Source organism: Micropterus salmoides, unplaced genomic scaffold (genome assembly GCF_014851395.1).
Source record: "Micropterus salmoides isolate LMB-PRFRI ecotype aquatic unplaced genomic scaffold, ASM1485139v1 Ms_hic_scaffold_5, whole genome shotgun sequence".
In the NCBI taxonomy this organism is placed as follows: Eukaryota; Metazoa; Chordata; class Actinopteri; order Centrarchiformes; family Centrarchidae; genus Micropterus; species Micropterus salmoides.
Window position 1 is genome coordinate 36,993,757 of NW_024044237.1, and position 16,251 is coordinate 37,010,007.

The 16,251-nt window shown below is 43.7% G+C and overlaps 1 protein-coding gene across 2 annotated transcripts in view; it reads left to right on the forward strand.

Annotated features, from left to right (window-relative positions):
* Positions 1-1,491: 1,491 nt before the first annotated feature.
* Positions 1,492-16,251, forward strand: part of maml1 (mastermind-like transcriptional coactivator 1) — a 32,501-nt gene continuing 17,741 nt past the window's right edge. The window contains exons 1-2 of one of the 2 annotated variants that reach the window (XM_038699099.1): positions 1,492-2,097; positions 2,823-3,334. In XM_038699099.1, the coding sequence (XP_038555027.1) occupies positions 3,002-3,334 (333 nt within the window). In that variant the 5' untranslated portion in view covers positions 1,492-2,097; positions 2,823-3,001. The remainder of the gene's footprint in view (positions 2,098-2,822; positions 3,335-16,251) is intronic. The other variant, XM_038699100.1, reaches the window with a different exon arrangement.

Here is a 16,251-nt window from a genome sequence, read left to right on the forward strand (position 1 = left end):
TACAACACAAATACTCTACATGACCACATCCATCGTCACTGTTAAAGCATTTGATTAATCAGACCTTTATGTTGCAGCTCTGTAAAATACAGTACAGGCTGTTTTTTGTAGGATGTCTCTTCTTTGACCGCTGCATGAATTCAGGATAGATAATATGGAAATGATAAACTCTGTAAATGTTGGCTAATGTGAAAACTGTGTACTCTGTCTTTTGCAGTACTGTAACATAGGCTACTACTTTCTAAGGTGTTTCAAAACATGTATCTTGTATTGTTTGTTTTTTAAAACGACTGAAATGAAATCATTATGTTGTGTTTTGGTTTCATGAGAAACTTATTTTGAATCAATGGTTGTGTGCTGAGAGACTTTTACAGTCCAAATGAATGAAGGAGTTGTGAAGTTTACCTCATACAAAAACTGCGAAGGGAGTCCGACCTGCTCAGAGTGACTCAGGGTGACCAAACTGACCGCTACACTGGCGGTGGATCAGATGTTGCTTAGTCGAGTCGGTGCGCGTTCGCGTAAAAGGGGCAGTTTTTCCACAACGGCGCACGCTCCGTGTTTTCCCCAGAGGGACGCAGGTCGATACTGTGTGAGGACACGTTAACGGCTAAATCTAACACCGTGGCGGCCGACAGAGCCGGGGAGGCTTGTTGGCCTGATCATCTTCCCAGTGTTCTGACTGTAGCTCATGTATTTTATGTGTAATACGGTCCAGCTGCACAAACAGGAGCCGGCGGAGAGGGGGAATAATCCGAGACAGGATTAATCTACCAGGAAAGAACTCGGATATTCTCTGACATTATAGTCACACATTTATGAGAGAAACTTCACTTTGCAAGGCTGCAGCATCACACACACACACACACACACACACACACACACACGTCTGCATGCGGTTCGTCAGTTCAGCCCTCTAGATCCTCACGCACCTCAGAGACTTTGCTGTGGATTCAGGGAATTCCCGATTCTTCCTCTTGTAAATTTGACACTTTGATCTAGGATGTTTTTTTCTGGCTCAACAGTCTCTCTAAATATGTGGCGGTAGTTTGGTCAGATTTAGGCAACAAAACCACATCATTTAACTTAAACATGTCCACTTTGACTTTCTTCCACTCAGGACTTGAACTCGGTCTCCTGAGTTCCAGTCCTCCTGACTTTACTTGGTTCATCCATCCATCACCTTCTCTTTATTCTGCTTCACCTGACTTCTTCTGCCGCCGGAGGCCTGACAACAAACCCGAATATGGTCATAATAAGCTGCTGTATGATCCACCTGTACTGTCCAATAACTGTAACCAGTAAAACGGGAATAGTTACAACTAACTCGTGGATTTGTTATCTAATAAATAAGTATTAGTAGCCTTTAAACTGTGACTAGTAAACGATCTGCCTTCAAAACGCTGAGAACTACCACAGCTGCTAACCCGGAAGTGGGCGGGACTTTTAACTGATAGCCAATATTTGCTGTCAGTAAGTAAGAAGGCCTCCGTACTGATTGACCGCAGGGATTTGAGAATCGATCACCAACAATGAGAAACGCTGAACTTTAGTTAGTTATTTTAGTTGCCGGCTTCTCGTTCCTCATGATTCCCTGTCGCTGCGCATAACCGACCGTTGACTCACCGAGTTCTCCTCAAAGTGGCCGCTCGTCATTGGCTGTCTCTGCTGTCAATCACCGGTGAGGCGGGAGCAGGGACATTCCTCCTGTCGCTGATGGAAAAAAGAGAAAGTTTCCAAGATGGCGGAGGAGCGATGCCTGTCCGCTGGAAAACAATAGAAACAGCACAGAGGGACGGAGTCAGCCCGTTGTTACTCCCAATCCGTTCTCCGCTCTTAAAACCTTTAATATCCCGACTCGGGCTCGGCCAGGGGGAGGGTTATCTGCGCCGGCACCTCGGGGAAATATAAAGTATGATGCTTTATTTAAATGTTTCAGGCTAGCTAACCAGCCAGCTAGCCGTGCTACCGTTAGCCCGTGTACCCACAACATAGTGTTAGCAGCTAGCAGCTAGCGGCTAACGGCTACAAGGAGGCGGAGGATCAGCTGTTTGCTGGACAGATGCTGTAGGAACAGCGGACGGCAACACTTTCACAGTAAGTGAATTTAAACCTAACTAATCTTCATTTCTCTGGGAAGTCTTTTGTCTTGAGTATGTAATTGTAGCGTGGGGGTAAAATAATGTGCTCATTAGCTGAAGGAATTGTTGCCAAGTTTGTGAAGAAGGCAAGTTGTTAGCCAGCTAGCTCTTGCCACCGCTAACCAAGCTAACTACTTTAATACTTGAGCAAAATAAAGTTTCAGACAAGTTGTAGAGCCGCTATGATGCTCCCAGGGAGTGAAACACTCCTTTTAACAAATACATGGAAGTGAAGTCGTAAGCTATCGGGAGCTAGCTGCAAAATAAGGAGATTTTAAAGGCAGCTCGGGTAGTTTTTTTTTTTAAGGAATTTTCGACGCTCCAACTTTGATTTTTGAGTGGAGGAATGTGCTAACTTAGCTCCACGGGAGTTAGTGAGACAGCTCACGGGTTCATTGATTGACATAGACATGTAGTGTTAACGATTCAAAGAGTTTTCTAGAAAAGGCGAGCAGGGGCTTGGTTTGCTTTCATACCACATAAATCAGAGATTTGGGTTTTAATGTGGCGTTGAACTCGGGCGGAATGTGGCTCTAGCAAGAATACAGCATTTCTGTCTTACACACTGCTGTTGCATACAATGCGATTTATAGTATGTACACATATATATGGCTGTAAGTGAGTTAAATAAGGAGGCTGAATGGTATTGCACCCAAAAACCTTAATTTTCCTCTTCGGCAGTGAGTGCCGCTGTGACTGAAGGCCATTAGCAAGACAAAGGTCGCCTCCATGGAGCCAGCACAGGAGTCTTTGTAGAGGGCGAGGGGGGGTGGATAGACGCCCAGAGTGACAAAAAAAGAGCCAAATTCAGCATTTTATGGACGAACCCTGAGCCGGGAGTTTACTACAAGTCTTTATTGATGATGGCGGATTTTGTTACACCGCGACACAGCGCGGTGATGGAGAGGCTCCGCCGGAGGATCGAACTCTTCCGGCAGCATCACAACAGCTGCGAGAGCCGCTACGAGAACGCGACGCTGGAGCGACTGGAGCTGGAGAGGCAGCAGACCTTCGCCCTGCACCAGCGGTGCCTGCAGGCCAAAGCCAAGCGGTCCAACAAGCACCGGCAGCCCCAGTCCAGCGGCGACCAGGCCGGCCAGAGGGCGGCGGGCGGCGGCGGCGGCGGCGGCGCGGAGCTCGGGGAGAGCGGAGGGACGGCGGCGGAGCAGAGCCGGAACAGCACCCTGATAGCGGTGAGTGAGCACCGGACACCGGAGGTTAAAACACACACACATACAGGCGGGTGCAGCATGAAAACACAACCAGCAGAGACAGGCAGGGTTCACAGTAGGGCTGAGCAGTAAAACATCATGTCGATAACAATGGAACAAATATTAATTTAATTCGTTTGAAACTAAAACTTCGTTTTATATTAAGGTATTATTTTCAGGAGGAAAAGTTTCGTAGTGGGAATCTAACCCAGATCTCCCTCGCCAAAGACATGTCTTATCCACTGTAACATCACAACCCCACCTGTTTGGCAAGTGTTTGTCATGTTCTGGCCATCACAAAAAGTTTAAAACCACAACTGGTTTCGTCAACTCTCAGCTTTTAAACTTAAAAGAAATAAGGATTTGACATTTATCCAGATAGTTATCGATGTCAAATACTATGAATTTTTTAAATTGTGATAACATTTTTGGCGGTATAGCCCAGCCCTAGTTCAGAGTGGCAGTCTGAATCTCATATGTGGTCTTTACAGATTCAGATTGCTTTAATTAGTTTTGAACTAATGGTGGGAGTCACTCTCACAGTACAACCACAAAATATTTCTTATCATAATGTGGCACAGAGAATTGTGTGCTCTGACAAGTGTGGCAAGACGTTTGATTAACTCGTGTGATTACACCAGCAAAATCAGGAACCAGAGTGGTGAAAGGAAGCCTAGTCATTTTGAAGCTGTCCTTTTGCTTTATATTTTTACTCTTTAGCAGTTAGGGCTAATCGACCAGTTGTTGCAGATCTGTTTTGTAATGCAGAAAAGCAACTAGCACAAACCCTTTTGGCTCAATAACATTACATTTTCTCATTTGGGAGATGCTTTTATCTAAAGCGAGACATCTGTGAGCAGCAGCAATACTGTACAGCAACACCTCAAACTCTTTCAACCAAAACAAAAAACATGAATAACCTTCATGAAGGGAGGGTTTATCACAGGGCTGTTGGATTCACACACATTAGTTTTACCTATTGATACGACAACTGAGTGTTAATGTACTTAAATATACAGCAAATGAGAACTTGAAGATTACGTTTAATTTTGAATGCAAATCAGTTTACTTGGAGGTAGAGTTATGGAGAAAATTAATATCGGCATGGATAACGTGGGAACATGTGATCTCCTTCATCCCGTTAAGCCAGGTATTGTTTGAGTGTTTTTACTGGAGAAACAAATAAGATCTCAAAAATTCAGTTATGTGCAGTCTGTGACAGATTATATAACTCAAAGCGTACGCTACTAAAAAGCAGTAGAGAAATACTAGGTGTTGCGTCTTAACAGGTGAAGCGCAGTTTGGTCACGATACGTTTACACAGAGACTATAAATAACACAAGCACAGTTTTGGCTTGATTGAAAATACATCTGAATATTTGTCTTAATGGCACATGAAGAATTGTTCTGCCAGTTTGTGGTGTGTCTGAGGTGTTAAGATAAGTCAGTGTGGCTGTTAATTTGGATATACGCTGAGTTAATTTTACTCGTTTCCCGACTCATTTGAGAGACTTGACCTCAGCTTCCTCAGTTGCCGTACAGGGTGGGGGAATGAGGCCGATGAACTGCCGTCGTTTGAATTGGCTTTTCTCATTTACGTATTTCTTCTGGTGCCTTAACAAGTTGAAATGGTGAAAAACAAAAGGCACGTTTATGAATTCAGCAGGTTTCATGTGGACGTTCTCCGAGGACGATCTCTGAAATGGGAGCTGGGGTCCTTCAGGGGGTTCTAATTTTCATGGAGAAGTTTCTGTTGGTCTTTCAGATGTTCTAGCGTTCACTCACCACTTTTTAGGGGTCCTTTTAGATGCTTCTGGTGCAGAGGTTACAGGGGTCCTTTTCAAAAGGGTCTAGCATCTCTGGAAGAGGTTTAGGGGTCGTTCAGAAGGTTCTCATGGCCTCTGAGGAAGCCCTTTGGTTCTTTAAGATGTATAGAGGTGGTTGGGGAAGTGTGAGGGGTCCTTTAGGAGGTTCTAGTGTCTGCTGAGGAGGTTTTTGGGTGTCACACAGTTGAAGCAGAGCCACGAGTCAGTTGCCTTTCTTTCGCACAGCGCCTATACAAAGTGGCGAACGGCGTCTGACAGTGCCATGGTGAACACACAGGGTGCAGATGTCTGTTTCAGTTGTTGGACAGGCTGCGTCATTAATAAGGTGAGCCGCTCACAGTCTTCTCAGTCTTTTAGGCAACAGTGTTTCCTGTAGGATTTTTTTCAGCAGCGGGGGCAGGACAAAAAGCATGGGCCGGTTCAATCCCCGGACCGGCAGGATAAAATCTGCGTGTGGAAAGTAAACCAAGCATAGTCGAAGATTCGATGCTTGGATTGGCGGAGCCAGATTCAAGCTTCGCAGCGTTTTTAAATCGTGCTTGAAATACACCCGCGGCGTGCACGCAGTTGTTGGCCACATGGCACACACGCAAAGCTCTGCACAAGACCAGTGAATGGACCCCCCCCCCTCTCTCCGTGCACAAACGCACATTGATACGACTATCAGGTAAGACTTGTGATTATGTAAATCCTTAGTCGGGGACAGCCCTAATTATTTCCACTCCTTTATGTCGTGATGTGCAATGTGTGCGTCTGTAACAAGAATATCCCCCCAATCAAGGGATCAATAAAGTATTTCTGATTCTAATGATGCTAACAAGGCAGAAACGTGCTGCATTGATCACCTGTGCCGGAGTTTATGGACCAGGGGCCCTATTACAGAAAGTTCCCGTCTCAGTCTGAGGTTAAGACAGGAAGAGTCTAAGACAGGATCTTCCCCAGTTTGACCTCCCTCATTTGTCACCACTGAGGTGCCCTTGAGCGAGGCCCGTAACCCCAACAGCTCCAGTGCTTAGTGGCCAGCAGAGCAGGCGGGTTGTACCGGGCAGCTTCCAGGTGTGAATGTGATCAGGGCCTTCCTCTCAGTGAAGCTCCCCTGAATAAATAAAGGTTAAATAAACAATGAAATGACATTATAAAAACTAAAAGAGGAATAAAAACACAGTATAGATCTGTTACATAGAAAATATGTCTTGCTTTTTGACCAGTAGTAGAATTTTTCAAATTAATTAATTATTAAAATAAACAATATTAATGATAATAATGTGATAATTACGTTACTTTATACAAACAACAATGGTTCTCGGTGTGTTGAGAATAAAATTGGGATATCGTTCAGGAACCGATATCGCTGCTGTCACCCGCTGTGTGTTTACAGCTTCAGTGATTGGCAGAGGAAGTGTTTTGTGGCTGTTGGGTCACATGACCTCTGTTTCCTTTCAGCCCGTGTTGTGGTTTGCTTTGACAGACACAGTCTGGTTAGAAGTGTTTGTCGGCACGACACCAGCTCCAGACCCTGACCTTTGACCCCTCTCTCTCCTTTTCGTTTTAGTAAATACTGCAGTGCATCGGCCAACAATGAGTCAATAATAATCACGCATTAAACTGCAGCAGATTCATTCGTTGGTTTGTAGCCCAAAGCCAAACCAAACAGCAGCCCAACACGAGTGTTGGAAGCAGCCTTGTCTTTAATTGACGGGTCTTAAAGCAGCTATTCAGTTAGTTATTAATATTTGCTCACGCTGTTCCAGGTTTGTTTACGTCAGTGATGCTTGTACATGTTCAGTTTAGTGACACACAACTATACTCTATCAAGCTTAGCCAAAGCTCCTCATGTGGAAACTACAGCTGTCAGATAAACCTGTTTAACTAAAAGTATAAAGTCTCACATGAAAACTCAAGTCATTTTAATAATTTATTGATTTAAATGTAGCTTCATCTGTTCAGCAGATGTCTGCTTGTTGCTGCCCTGTCTGAAACACTGAAGGGTTTCTCAGGTTGGTGTGCCTGTTGAAGTCTTCACAGCTTCTGTATGAATCCTGACAACAGGGGTGTGTGTGTGTGTGTGTGTGTGTTACCAGACGCTCAGCTGTTAGTGTGTAGAAGAGTCCATCTGATAGCGGAGCCTCGCAGCAGGTGGGATTTATCAGGTTTTAAACTGTAGCTCAAAACAGCAAACAGGCTGCAGGTGTAAAAGCATGAATGAAACGGTCTTCTTTAATCCCTCTAAATATTAAATAATTTCCACTTATGTGATTGTTTCAGGTAGTTTTTGTCCACCGTGAAACACCTAAACAAAATACAGACGGCTTAATCTCTTCTTCTTTGCCCTCATTTTAGTTGACAAACGACACATCTGCATCACAGCTAACGTCTGGCGAGGACAGATCACGTTCTCGTTTCATGGTGGCAGAAAAAGTTTGAGATGAAGGAAGTTGCCTGTGAGGTGTGAGCCCAGTACACCTGCTCAGCCCCATCCACACGAGTCCATTTTAGTTTACAAACGGAGAATTAAAACGAATACGAGCGTTTCCGCTGCGTTTTGGAGTTGATCTGCGTCTACATTAAAACGACAGTACAGTAGGGCCCGTTCAGGAACACTGGGCGTGCGCGTGCCAGTGTAAACATGAACCAGATGGTCTCTTCCGTAGTTACAGAAGATTTAGCGAAAGAATAAATATCAGACCAGTTTGTTTTTGTTGCATGAATCAATGACGAGCTGGGACTGTTACTGATTGTAACAGACTGGGAGTTGTTGCAAAGTCTAGGCAGATGAGTGTTATTTGCACGGTACAGAATATTTTAATAAAAATATGATGTCAAAAACCCGGTCAGCAGCATCGTGTTTCTGCTTTGCAAGACCCAATCAGAGAGCCGAGCGTGAGCGGCTGCGTCATGGTTTCTAAAGTCCTCCGTTTTGGCCGTCTTCACTACAACGCCCTCCGGAGTTTTGAAACGCAAAACGGGGTCGGCAGCGTTTTCAAACTTCTCCGTTTTAGGTCTACATTTTTGTCGTTGTAGTCTGGACGGGAGTGCAAACGTAGCAAAAGGTCGTAAACGCAGTAGTGTGGGCGGGGCCTCGTTCTCCTCCTGCTCTCTGTGATCACATGTACTGGAGTTCAACGCTGCAAAATCCACAATACTTGTTCTCATTTACATATTTCTTGTGGTTCAGTTTTTCTGCTTCCTTAACGAGGTGAAAAAGTGAAAAACAAAAGGGGCGTTTACAAATTCAGCTGGTTTCATGTGGACGTTCTCCGGCTCCTTTTTGGTGTGTAAAGGTAATGAAGGAGGTGCTGGGGTCCTTCAGGACTAATAGTTTCCACTAATTTCGAATTTAAGTTTTTAGGCGGTTCTGGTGTTTTAGGGGTCCTTCTGGAGGTTGTGGCAGGGCTTGAAATTAACACCCGCCAAGCGCCAAATGTTTTCTGAAGTTTTCAAAGATTTTCTGTTTGGTGGCTAAATGTGGGAAGGCTGTTCGCTACGATATTGCGATATAGTTTCTTTTTGACGTTAGCTAACAGCGGATCAGCGTTTTTTTGTTGTGTGTCACACTGAAATTGTTCCCCGCTGTACCCAGGGATCTAAAATCGTGTAACACGTGGATTAGAGGCGTTCATTGGTTGCTGTTTATGTTCATTTCAGGTTTCTTGCGTCTGATTGGCGTAGATATGTAAGGGGGTGGGAGTTTGGGGATTGGAGGCGTCAAGTCGTGCTGTGGTTCCCCTGTCTGCTGAGGTTGTTTTGTGGTCATTTTAAGAGAATCATACAGTCACTGAGGAGTTTTCAGGGGTCCTTTTTTTAAAGGGTCTAGGTCCTTTAGATTTTGTAGTGGACATTGAGGTGGTCTTGGGAGACTCTAGTGTCTATTGAAGAGTTTCTAGGGGTTCTTTTAACAACAACAACAACCCTGTGCTTTGGAAGAACAGTGTTGAGTAGAGTTCCCACTGAGTTGGGTTTTCCTTCAGCGTGCCACCCTTCTCTGTGTACACACCATCGAGTATAGAATCTAAATCAGCAGCTCCTCCCTCTGTATGTGGTCCTGGCCGTGGATCTGCTCTCCGCGGGGACCGACTGACAAACACTGGAGTCCTGAGAGGTGACTCAGTGTGAACAGAAACCCTCTGCCGCCCCCTCGCCGCTGACTCATCACTGTGTGTGCGGTACTGTCAGGAAACGCCTTGCTCACGCTCCGTGGCGCTGCTGCAGGAGACGGGGCTAAACCGTCGCTGCAGAGCTGTGATTGGCTTCTCCCTGTGATGACGTCACTCACCAGAGGTTAACAAGGCTAAACTGCAGATGCTAAAAGCAATACTGAATGTTTTCACAACAAACATCCCCAGAGCTCATTTGAGAGGCAGTCTATGAAAGTGAGGAACAGAGTTTATTTTCTATGAAAAGGTGGTATCTGTTAGGTCATTAAAGGCAATATTAAATGCAGTATTAGAAGATGAAATACTAAATTAAAAGCTGCTTTAGCTAAAACTAGACAGTCCTGTCTGGCGATTTTGTCCATTAGCAATTTCGTAATTGATTAAAAAAAAACATTGTTATGTCGTCATGACATATCTCCATATCATGGCGTAAAATTACACAATGGAGGTATTTATCCACCAATAAATGGGAGCGTAGTCACTATTTACACAGGCGTTAGACACATTGACGAGTTGGAGTTGTGACGAAGGTGTAAACTGAAGCAAGATATCTTACTGAACAATAAACCAGTTTGCCGTCATGGAGGTCAGTAACGGTTAATATGACATCACATTTAGAATGAAAATATTTTAAATAGAGCTGCAATGATTGAAGTATTAAATTAATCACCATTGTTTAAAGATATAAAGCTAGAAATTCTCTGATTCCAGCTTCTTACATGTGAAAATTTGGTTTTTTAACTCCTCGGCTGCGACAGTAAACTGAACAAGACATTTCAGGATGTCATCTGGGGCAAACAACTAATCTAGAAAATAATCCACAGATTAATCGACAGTGCCACAGCCCCAGTTTTAAACTCGCACTGGAAAATACAGGTCAGATAGAGACAAATAAGAAACCACTGTTTACATTCCTGCCAACATATCAACTTATCGATCTGATTCTACAAGTTACTGCGTATTTACAGGCAAATACAACAGAAAACGCAGCGAAAGTCAAATGAAAACCACAGACACAACAGGAAAACCAGAGTTTCAGTGCAAGAAACTAAACATTCCTGCTGAAAACATGCAGTCATACTACGATAAGCTGAAGTAAACGCACCAGATAGTTGGGATTTTTGTGGCAGGCGAGAGCCGAACAATGTAGGATGAGTCCTTCTGAAGATATTTAGAAGTCTTTGTTTGTTGGACTGTAATGTTAAATATGCAGACTTTGTGGCTTTAGCCATAACGAAGCCGTTCACTATCTTCTGAACAGACACACCTTGGATTTATTAATCTTTTTATATGAATGCCTGTTGTTAGGTTCTGTTTTAGCTACTCTTTGCTATGTACGCTTTCAGTGTTAGTCCAGGGCCGACGGGCCTCCCTGGACCAGCTGAGGTCAGAGGTCAAGTTCTCATTAATGTCATTTTAACTTCTGTCTCTGTATCAGCCATTTAATTTGTTCTAAAAGACACCTCGGCCTGTGAACCTGCTCGGTGTTTCGGGGGGACGCCTCGGCCTCTGCAAGTTTTGTGTTTACTTGTGCAACTTCAAAGTTTCAAGCTTAAACTGTGTTGACCCAGTAAGAAGTTTAGAGTTGCCTCCAACGGACGGGCCACATTGCCTACAATATAAACACAGCAGAGCATCCCCCTCGTACCGCAACCCCCTGACTGCATCCTGGCTCTGGCTAAATCCACATCTCTTCACTGCAGAGGCTCTGTCCACAACCTGGAGGAGGAACTAGTATAAATTAGTATAATATTACAACATTAAATAAAAAGGATAATGTTCATTTAATAGTATACTGTTAGTGTAATTAGATCCCGACTGATATGGGTTTATGGGGGCGGTGCTGGGGTACATACTACTCATTTACTGACTATTGACTAATCCCACTAAGAGTACAGTTTCTTTGCTGCTTATTGGACTGGATTACTGCACAGTGTGAAACATCGTCTCAGTTGGTTGTATAAATGATGGTTGAAAAACCTCCTTGAAACGCTGTAGTTAGTCCAACCTGAACACTTCCAAAGGTCCACTCTGACCTCTGACCTGTTAAGCTTGATTTATACTCCTGCGTAGGGTCTACGCAGGCTTTGCGAGGCTACCCAGCTGAGCATTCACAGTGCTTTACGGTCCGCATCGCCTCGACGTTTAGTTTCATTTTTGAGGAGATGCTCGTCAGGCGACGGCGTAGGGTAGGGGGACGCAGAAGTACAACCCCAATTCCAATGAAGCTGGGACGTTGTTTAAAACGTAAATAAAACCAGAATATATTCATTTGCAATTCCTTTTCAACCTATATTCAATTTAATACACTACAAAGATATTTAATGCTTAAACTGATAAATTTTGTTTTTTGCAAATATTCACTCACTTTGAATTTGATGCCTGCAACATTGTATTCTGTTTGTATTTACATTTTACACAACGTCCCAACTTCATTGGAATTGGGGTTGTATAAATTAGACTTCAACTCCCGTGGAGTATTAGTTATTGTAGTACTAGTAACAGAGTGTAACAGAGTTGTGCAGTGGCGTGGCTCTGTCTCTGTGGTAGTGATGAGGCGTGGTCAGATCAGTATTTAGGTTTAAGAAGCTCACTGAGTCATCCGGGCAGACCACCAGAGACTCACCCCCACCCCCGGCCTTTCTTTGGTAGTTTCCAGTCATCTTTATTTGCATTAAGGTCTCCTCTCTTCATCTAATACTTATCTTTTCAGTTAATTAATTAAATTATTAAAATGGTCTCTAGTAACATGACTAAATTAAGTATACTCATTGTATGCATACCACTTGATTTATGTCCAGCAATACATAATGCAAGAAAAACATAATTTAAAGATTACTATACATTATGTTTTGTGCGTTCACTTTGTGGTAATGACTGACTTCGGTACACCCTCCTCAAACAGCTAACTCCGGCCACGTTTAAGCCTCGAAGACGAGTTCACAGGAAAGCACGTCACGAAGTGCAGCGTCTGTAGATTCACACGTTTATATTCAGAAATCATCATCCGTGTTTTGGTTGAAACTGTGGATGGAAATTCGATTTTAAAAACGAGAGTCTGAAACCTAAACCAAGTCAAACTCACTGATTTGCACGAGTGAGTGATTTAGTTTTTCCTCTCACTCTGAGTATGCGAGGCGGATCTGTAAGCTTGTCGAAAGTGATGACCCATCCTTCTTTTAAAGTCTGTCCGCCCACGCAGGTGCTTTTATCTGTGACATGAGGGTGAAACTCTGCTGGGAAACACACGAAAGAATGACGATATTTATGTTTGTCAGTTATATTTTATAAGATAAGAGAGACCTTATTGATCCCACACTGGGTCAATTCACTTATTACAGCAGCTCTAGATACAACGCTACACATAAGAAAATGCACATTAAATAAAAACACAAGGGGAAAATATGGAAGATACTCAGCTGCAGCCCCATTCTTCTTCCCTGTGTAATCCAGACTGTTGTTGCTGGTTTCAGAGCTACTGGCCAACTAGTGTTTCCTTCTGCCATTTTGGCAGCAGACGGGCTAATCAGGAAATTCTCAGCATGCTTTGTGGAAGACGTCTCCTTTCTCCACACAGTGACGGCACTCACTCTGATTCATGAGGCTGAAACTTTGACCCACATCACATCTCGTCTCTCTTCACCTTTCTCTGAGGCTTAAATAAACGTGTGCTGTAGGGATGCTCTGATTAGGTCACATTTTAATTATCAGGTTGGTTATCTGATAACCGTTTCTCTGTTACAGAGGCAGGAGGTTAGTTACTGTTTTGTTCCATCCTCTATTTGAATTTTATTACTTGAATAGCGTGGATATAATAACTTCAGAATAAGCTGGTCTGATGTGGAGATTAAACATTTTCAGCTTGTTGCGGCTTCGGTTCAGACCTTCACGTTCCCCTCAGGATGAGCTGTATTAACTCTGGTGATACTCTGATTTTTCATTAAGTGACTTCATCATCTACATTTGGCTAACAGTGCTTACATGAAGGGCTGGAACTAACTAACTATAACATTTTGAAAGCCTAGAAGAGCTGCAGGATTTTTATTTTGCCCCCATTCAAGTTAGCGGAGGGCTAAACTGGAAGATAAACTAAACTGGCTCGACAGGCAGAAGTCAACACAGTGGACGCTATAACGCTACCGCCAACTAGCGCTATGGCGGTGTAATTGCAGTACACTGAACAAAATTATAAAGACAACAACAGCTGAATTCAAACATCTAAGACTTTCTCTATGAACACAAAAGGCCTATTTCTCAAATATTGTTCACAAATCTGACAAAATCTGTGTTAGTGAGCACTTCTCCTTTGCCCAGATAATCCTGATGCTGATCAGACAGCACGGGGATTGCACAGGTGTGCCTTAGGCTGGCCACAATAAAAGGCCTTAGGTTGGCCACAATAAAAGGCCACTACAAAATGTGCAATTTCACTGTATTGGGGGGGTCCAGAAACCAGTCAGTATCAACATAGAGCTGATCAGGTAGTTGATTGCGGCCTGTGGAGTGTTGGTCCACTCCTCTTCAATGGCTGTGCGAAGTTGCAGTCAGGTCGAGACCCCGATGAGGACAACGAGCATGCAGATGAGCTTCCCTGAGACATTTCCTGACAGTTTGTGCAGAAACTCTTTGGTTATGCACACCGATTGTTGCTGCAGCTGTCCGGGTGGCCGATCTCAGACGATCTTGGAGGTGAAGATGCTGGATGTGGAGGTCCTGGTGTGGTTACACGTGGTCTGCGGTTGGCAGGCCGTTTGGATTACTGCCAAATTCTCTGAAATGCCTTTGGAGACGGCTTATGGTAGAGAAATGGACATTCATGCAGTCAGAATGCCAACTGCACGCTCCCTCAAAACTTGCGACATCTGTGGCGTCGTGCTGTGTGATGGAACTGCACATTTTGGAGTGGCCTTTTATTATGGCCAGCCTAAGGCCTTTTATTTGAGAGAAATAGGCCTTTTGTATACATAGATAAAGTCTCAGATCTTTGAGTTCAGCTCATCATGAATGGGGGCAAAAACAAAAGTGTTGCCTTTTATAATTTTGTTCAGTGTGTAAATGTTTGGCTATGCGCGTAGCTAACACTGTAGGCTACGAGGCTTGGAGATGTTACAGCCTCGCAGAGCCTCTAGCATGGCTGTAATCTGGTAACATTAAACAGAACACTCTAAAAGCAAAACGTTATATATCTAAATATATCTCTCTAAACAATGATCTGTAGACTCCCATCAGCCCAAACAGACTGTAATAGTTTCTGTGTTGTGTTCAAGAGGAAGCCTCATGGCTCTGATAGCAGAGGTCAAAAGGTCAAAGAGCTTCACCTGAGTTTACCTGGTCAGGTGTTGAGAACGTTCAGTGATCGCACAGTGAAACCATGTGAGGATCAGCTGACGTGGAGGAAGTTCTGATCCGGCGGGTCGTGCTGCCTGCAGAGTGGACAGATGTGATCTGCTGACTGCTCTGAGGAAGCTCTTTGTTTTCTGCGTTATGTAAGCCCGCCCGCAGCTGATTCTGTTAACGGCAGCAGCTCAGACGCCGGCCAGCTTTTATACCCCAACGTCTTCTGGCTCTCACAGCTCTGTCCATCCAGCTGCAGCGCCCCCTGCAGCCGGAAACCTGCCCCTGTATATACTGAAATAGAAATTCTGAACAGCTGGCTTGGCACTCACAAATAACCTAATTTCATGATGCAGATATGTAAATTCAGACAGTGTAAACTACAACTGGAATTGTTGCTTAAATACTAAATGAACTAAAATGATCAGATTCACTGTTTTCACTGGTTTTATTTATTAGTAAACTGAATGTCTTTGGCTTTCGAACTGTTGCTCTCATAGATTGTATATAATGATGGACGATAACGATATGACAGCTACCCAGAAGAGAAGCCAAATGTTTTTCCATTAGCAAAGTCAAATTATTTCAAATCCTTGTATACTCATGTGCACTCGTTTAGCTCCGTAGGTACTGTGCGGGACGTTAGGAAGATTGGAAGATCAATTCCAATTAACTGTGTATATTTTCCCCCCTTTATTACTTGATCATAGGGACACTTGCCCATGCTCACAATAAGGCACGTGCTGCAGTGTGCGTGCTCCGGGCGTTTGATCCGCATTCATAAACCTGAGGAAATTCAGGGTGCAAACTACGGGGGAGCCAGGGGGAGCTTGGCTCGTTGTCGCAGCGGGTCAGTCGCTCCGCGATCTCCTGGTCCGCCCCGCTCCCTCTCCGGTGCCGACAGGCTGTGAACGGTTCGTGATCGTTGTTGGCTGGATGAATATTACGCATGATCCATGCACTACTGCAACTGGAGGCTCTCCGCAGCGCAGCGCCACCTAACTTTCTACATTCTTCCCGGAGGTGTGTCGAGCACGCCAGAGACTCTTTTGAGTGTCCTTCAGAACCCTTCAAAGTAAAAGCTTTCCCTTTTCGAATATGTAATGGACATTGACAAGAGTTTCTGGCTGTAACTATTGTTAATTAATTTATTATTGTGTTATTCTAATCACTTTGATTTGTTTACTTGATTTCATTTTACATATATATTCGAAATAAACATAATTACCACTATATGCATCGCCAACTTATGTATATTAAAACTACACTGTAAAAAGAACTAACCAAAATATATTTTTAGAGGGTGATGTGAACCATCACAAGTACATTTTGTTGAAGCTGGTTTTACTGTAACTTATTTTATTTACTGTAACTGCACAGTTCATTAGAGAGTTTATACCTATATTGTAGTAATCTGGAAAAATTAAAACAAATTTCATAAAAATAAATAAATAAATGAAAAACTCAACTTAAAGCATTGCTGCAATAAACGTTCTCACGCTTTTATTTTGCAGCCACAGTCAAAGAGGAAGTGATTGTTTGAGTAACTGCATCTGTCATGACTGAGATCTATTTCCGGACCAGC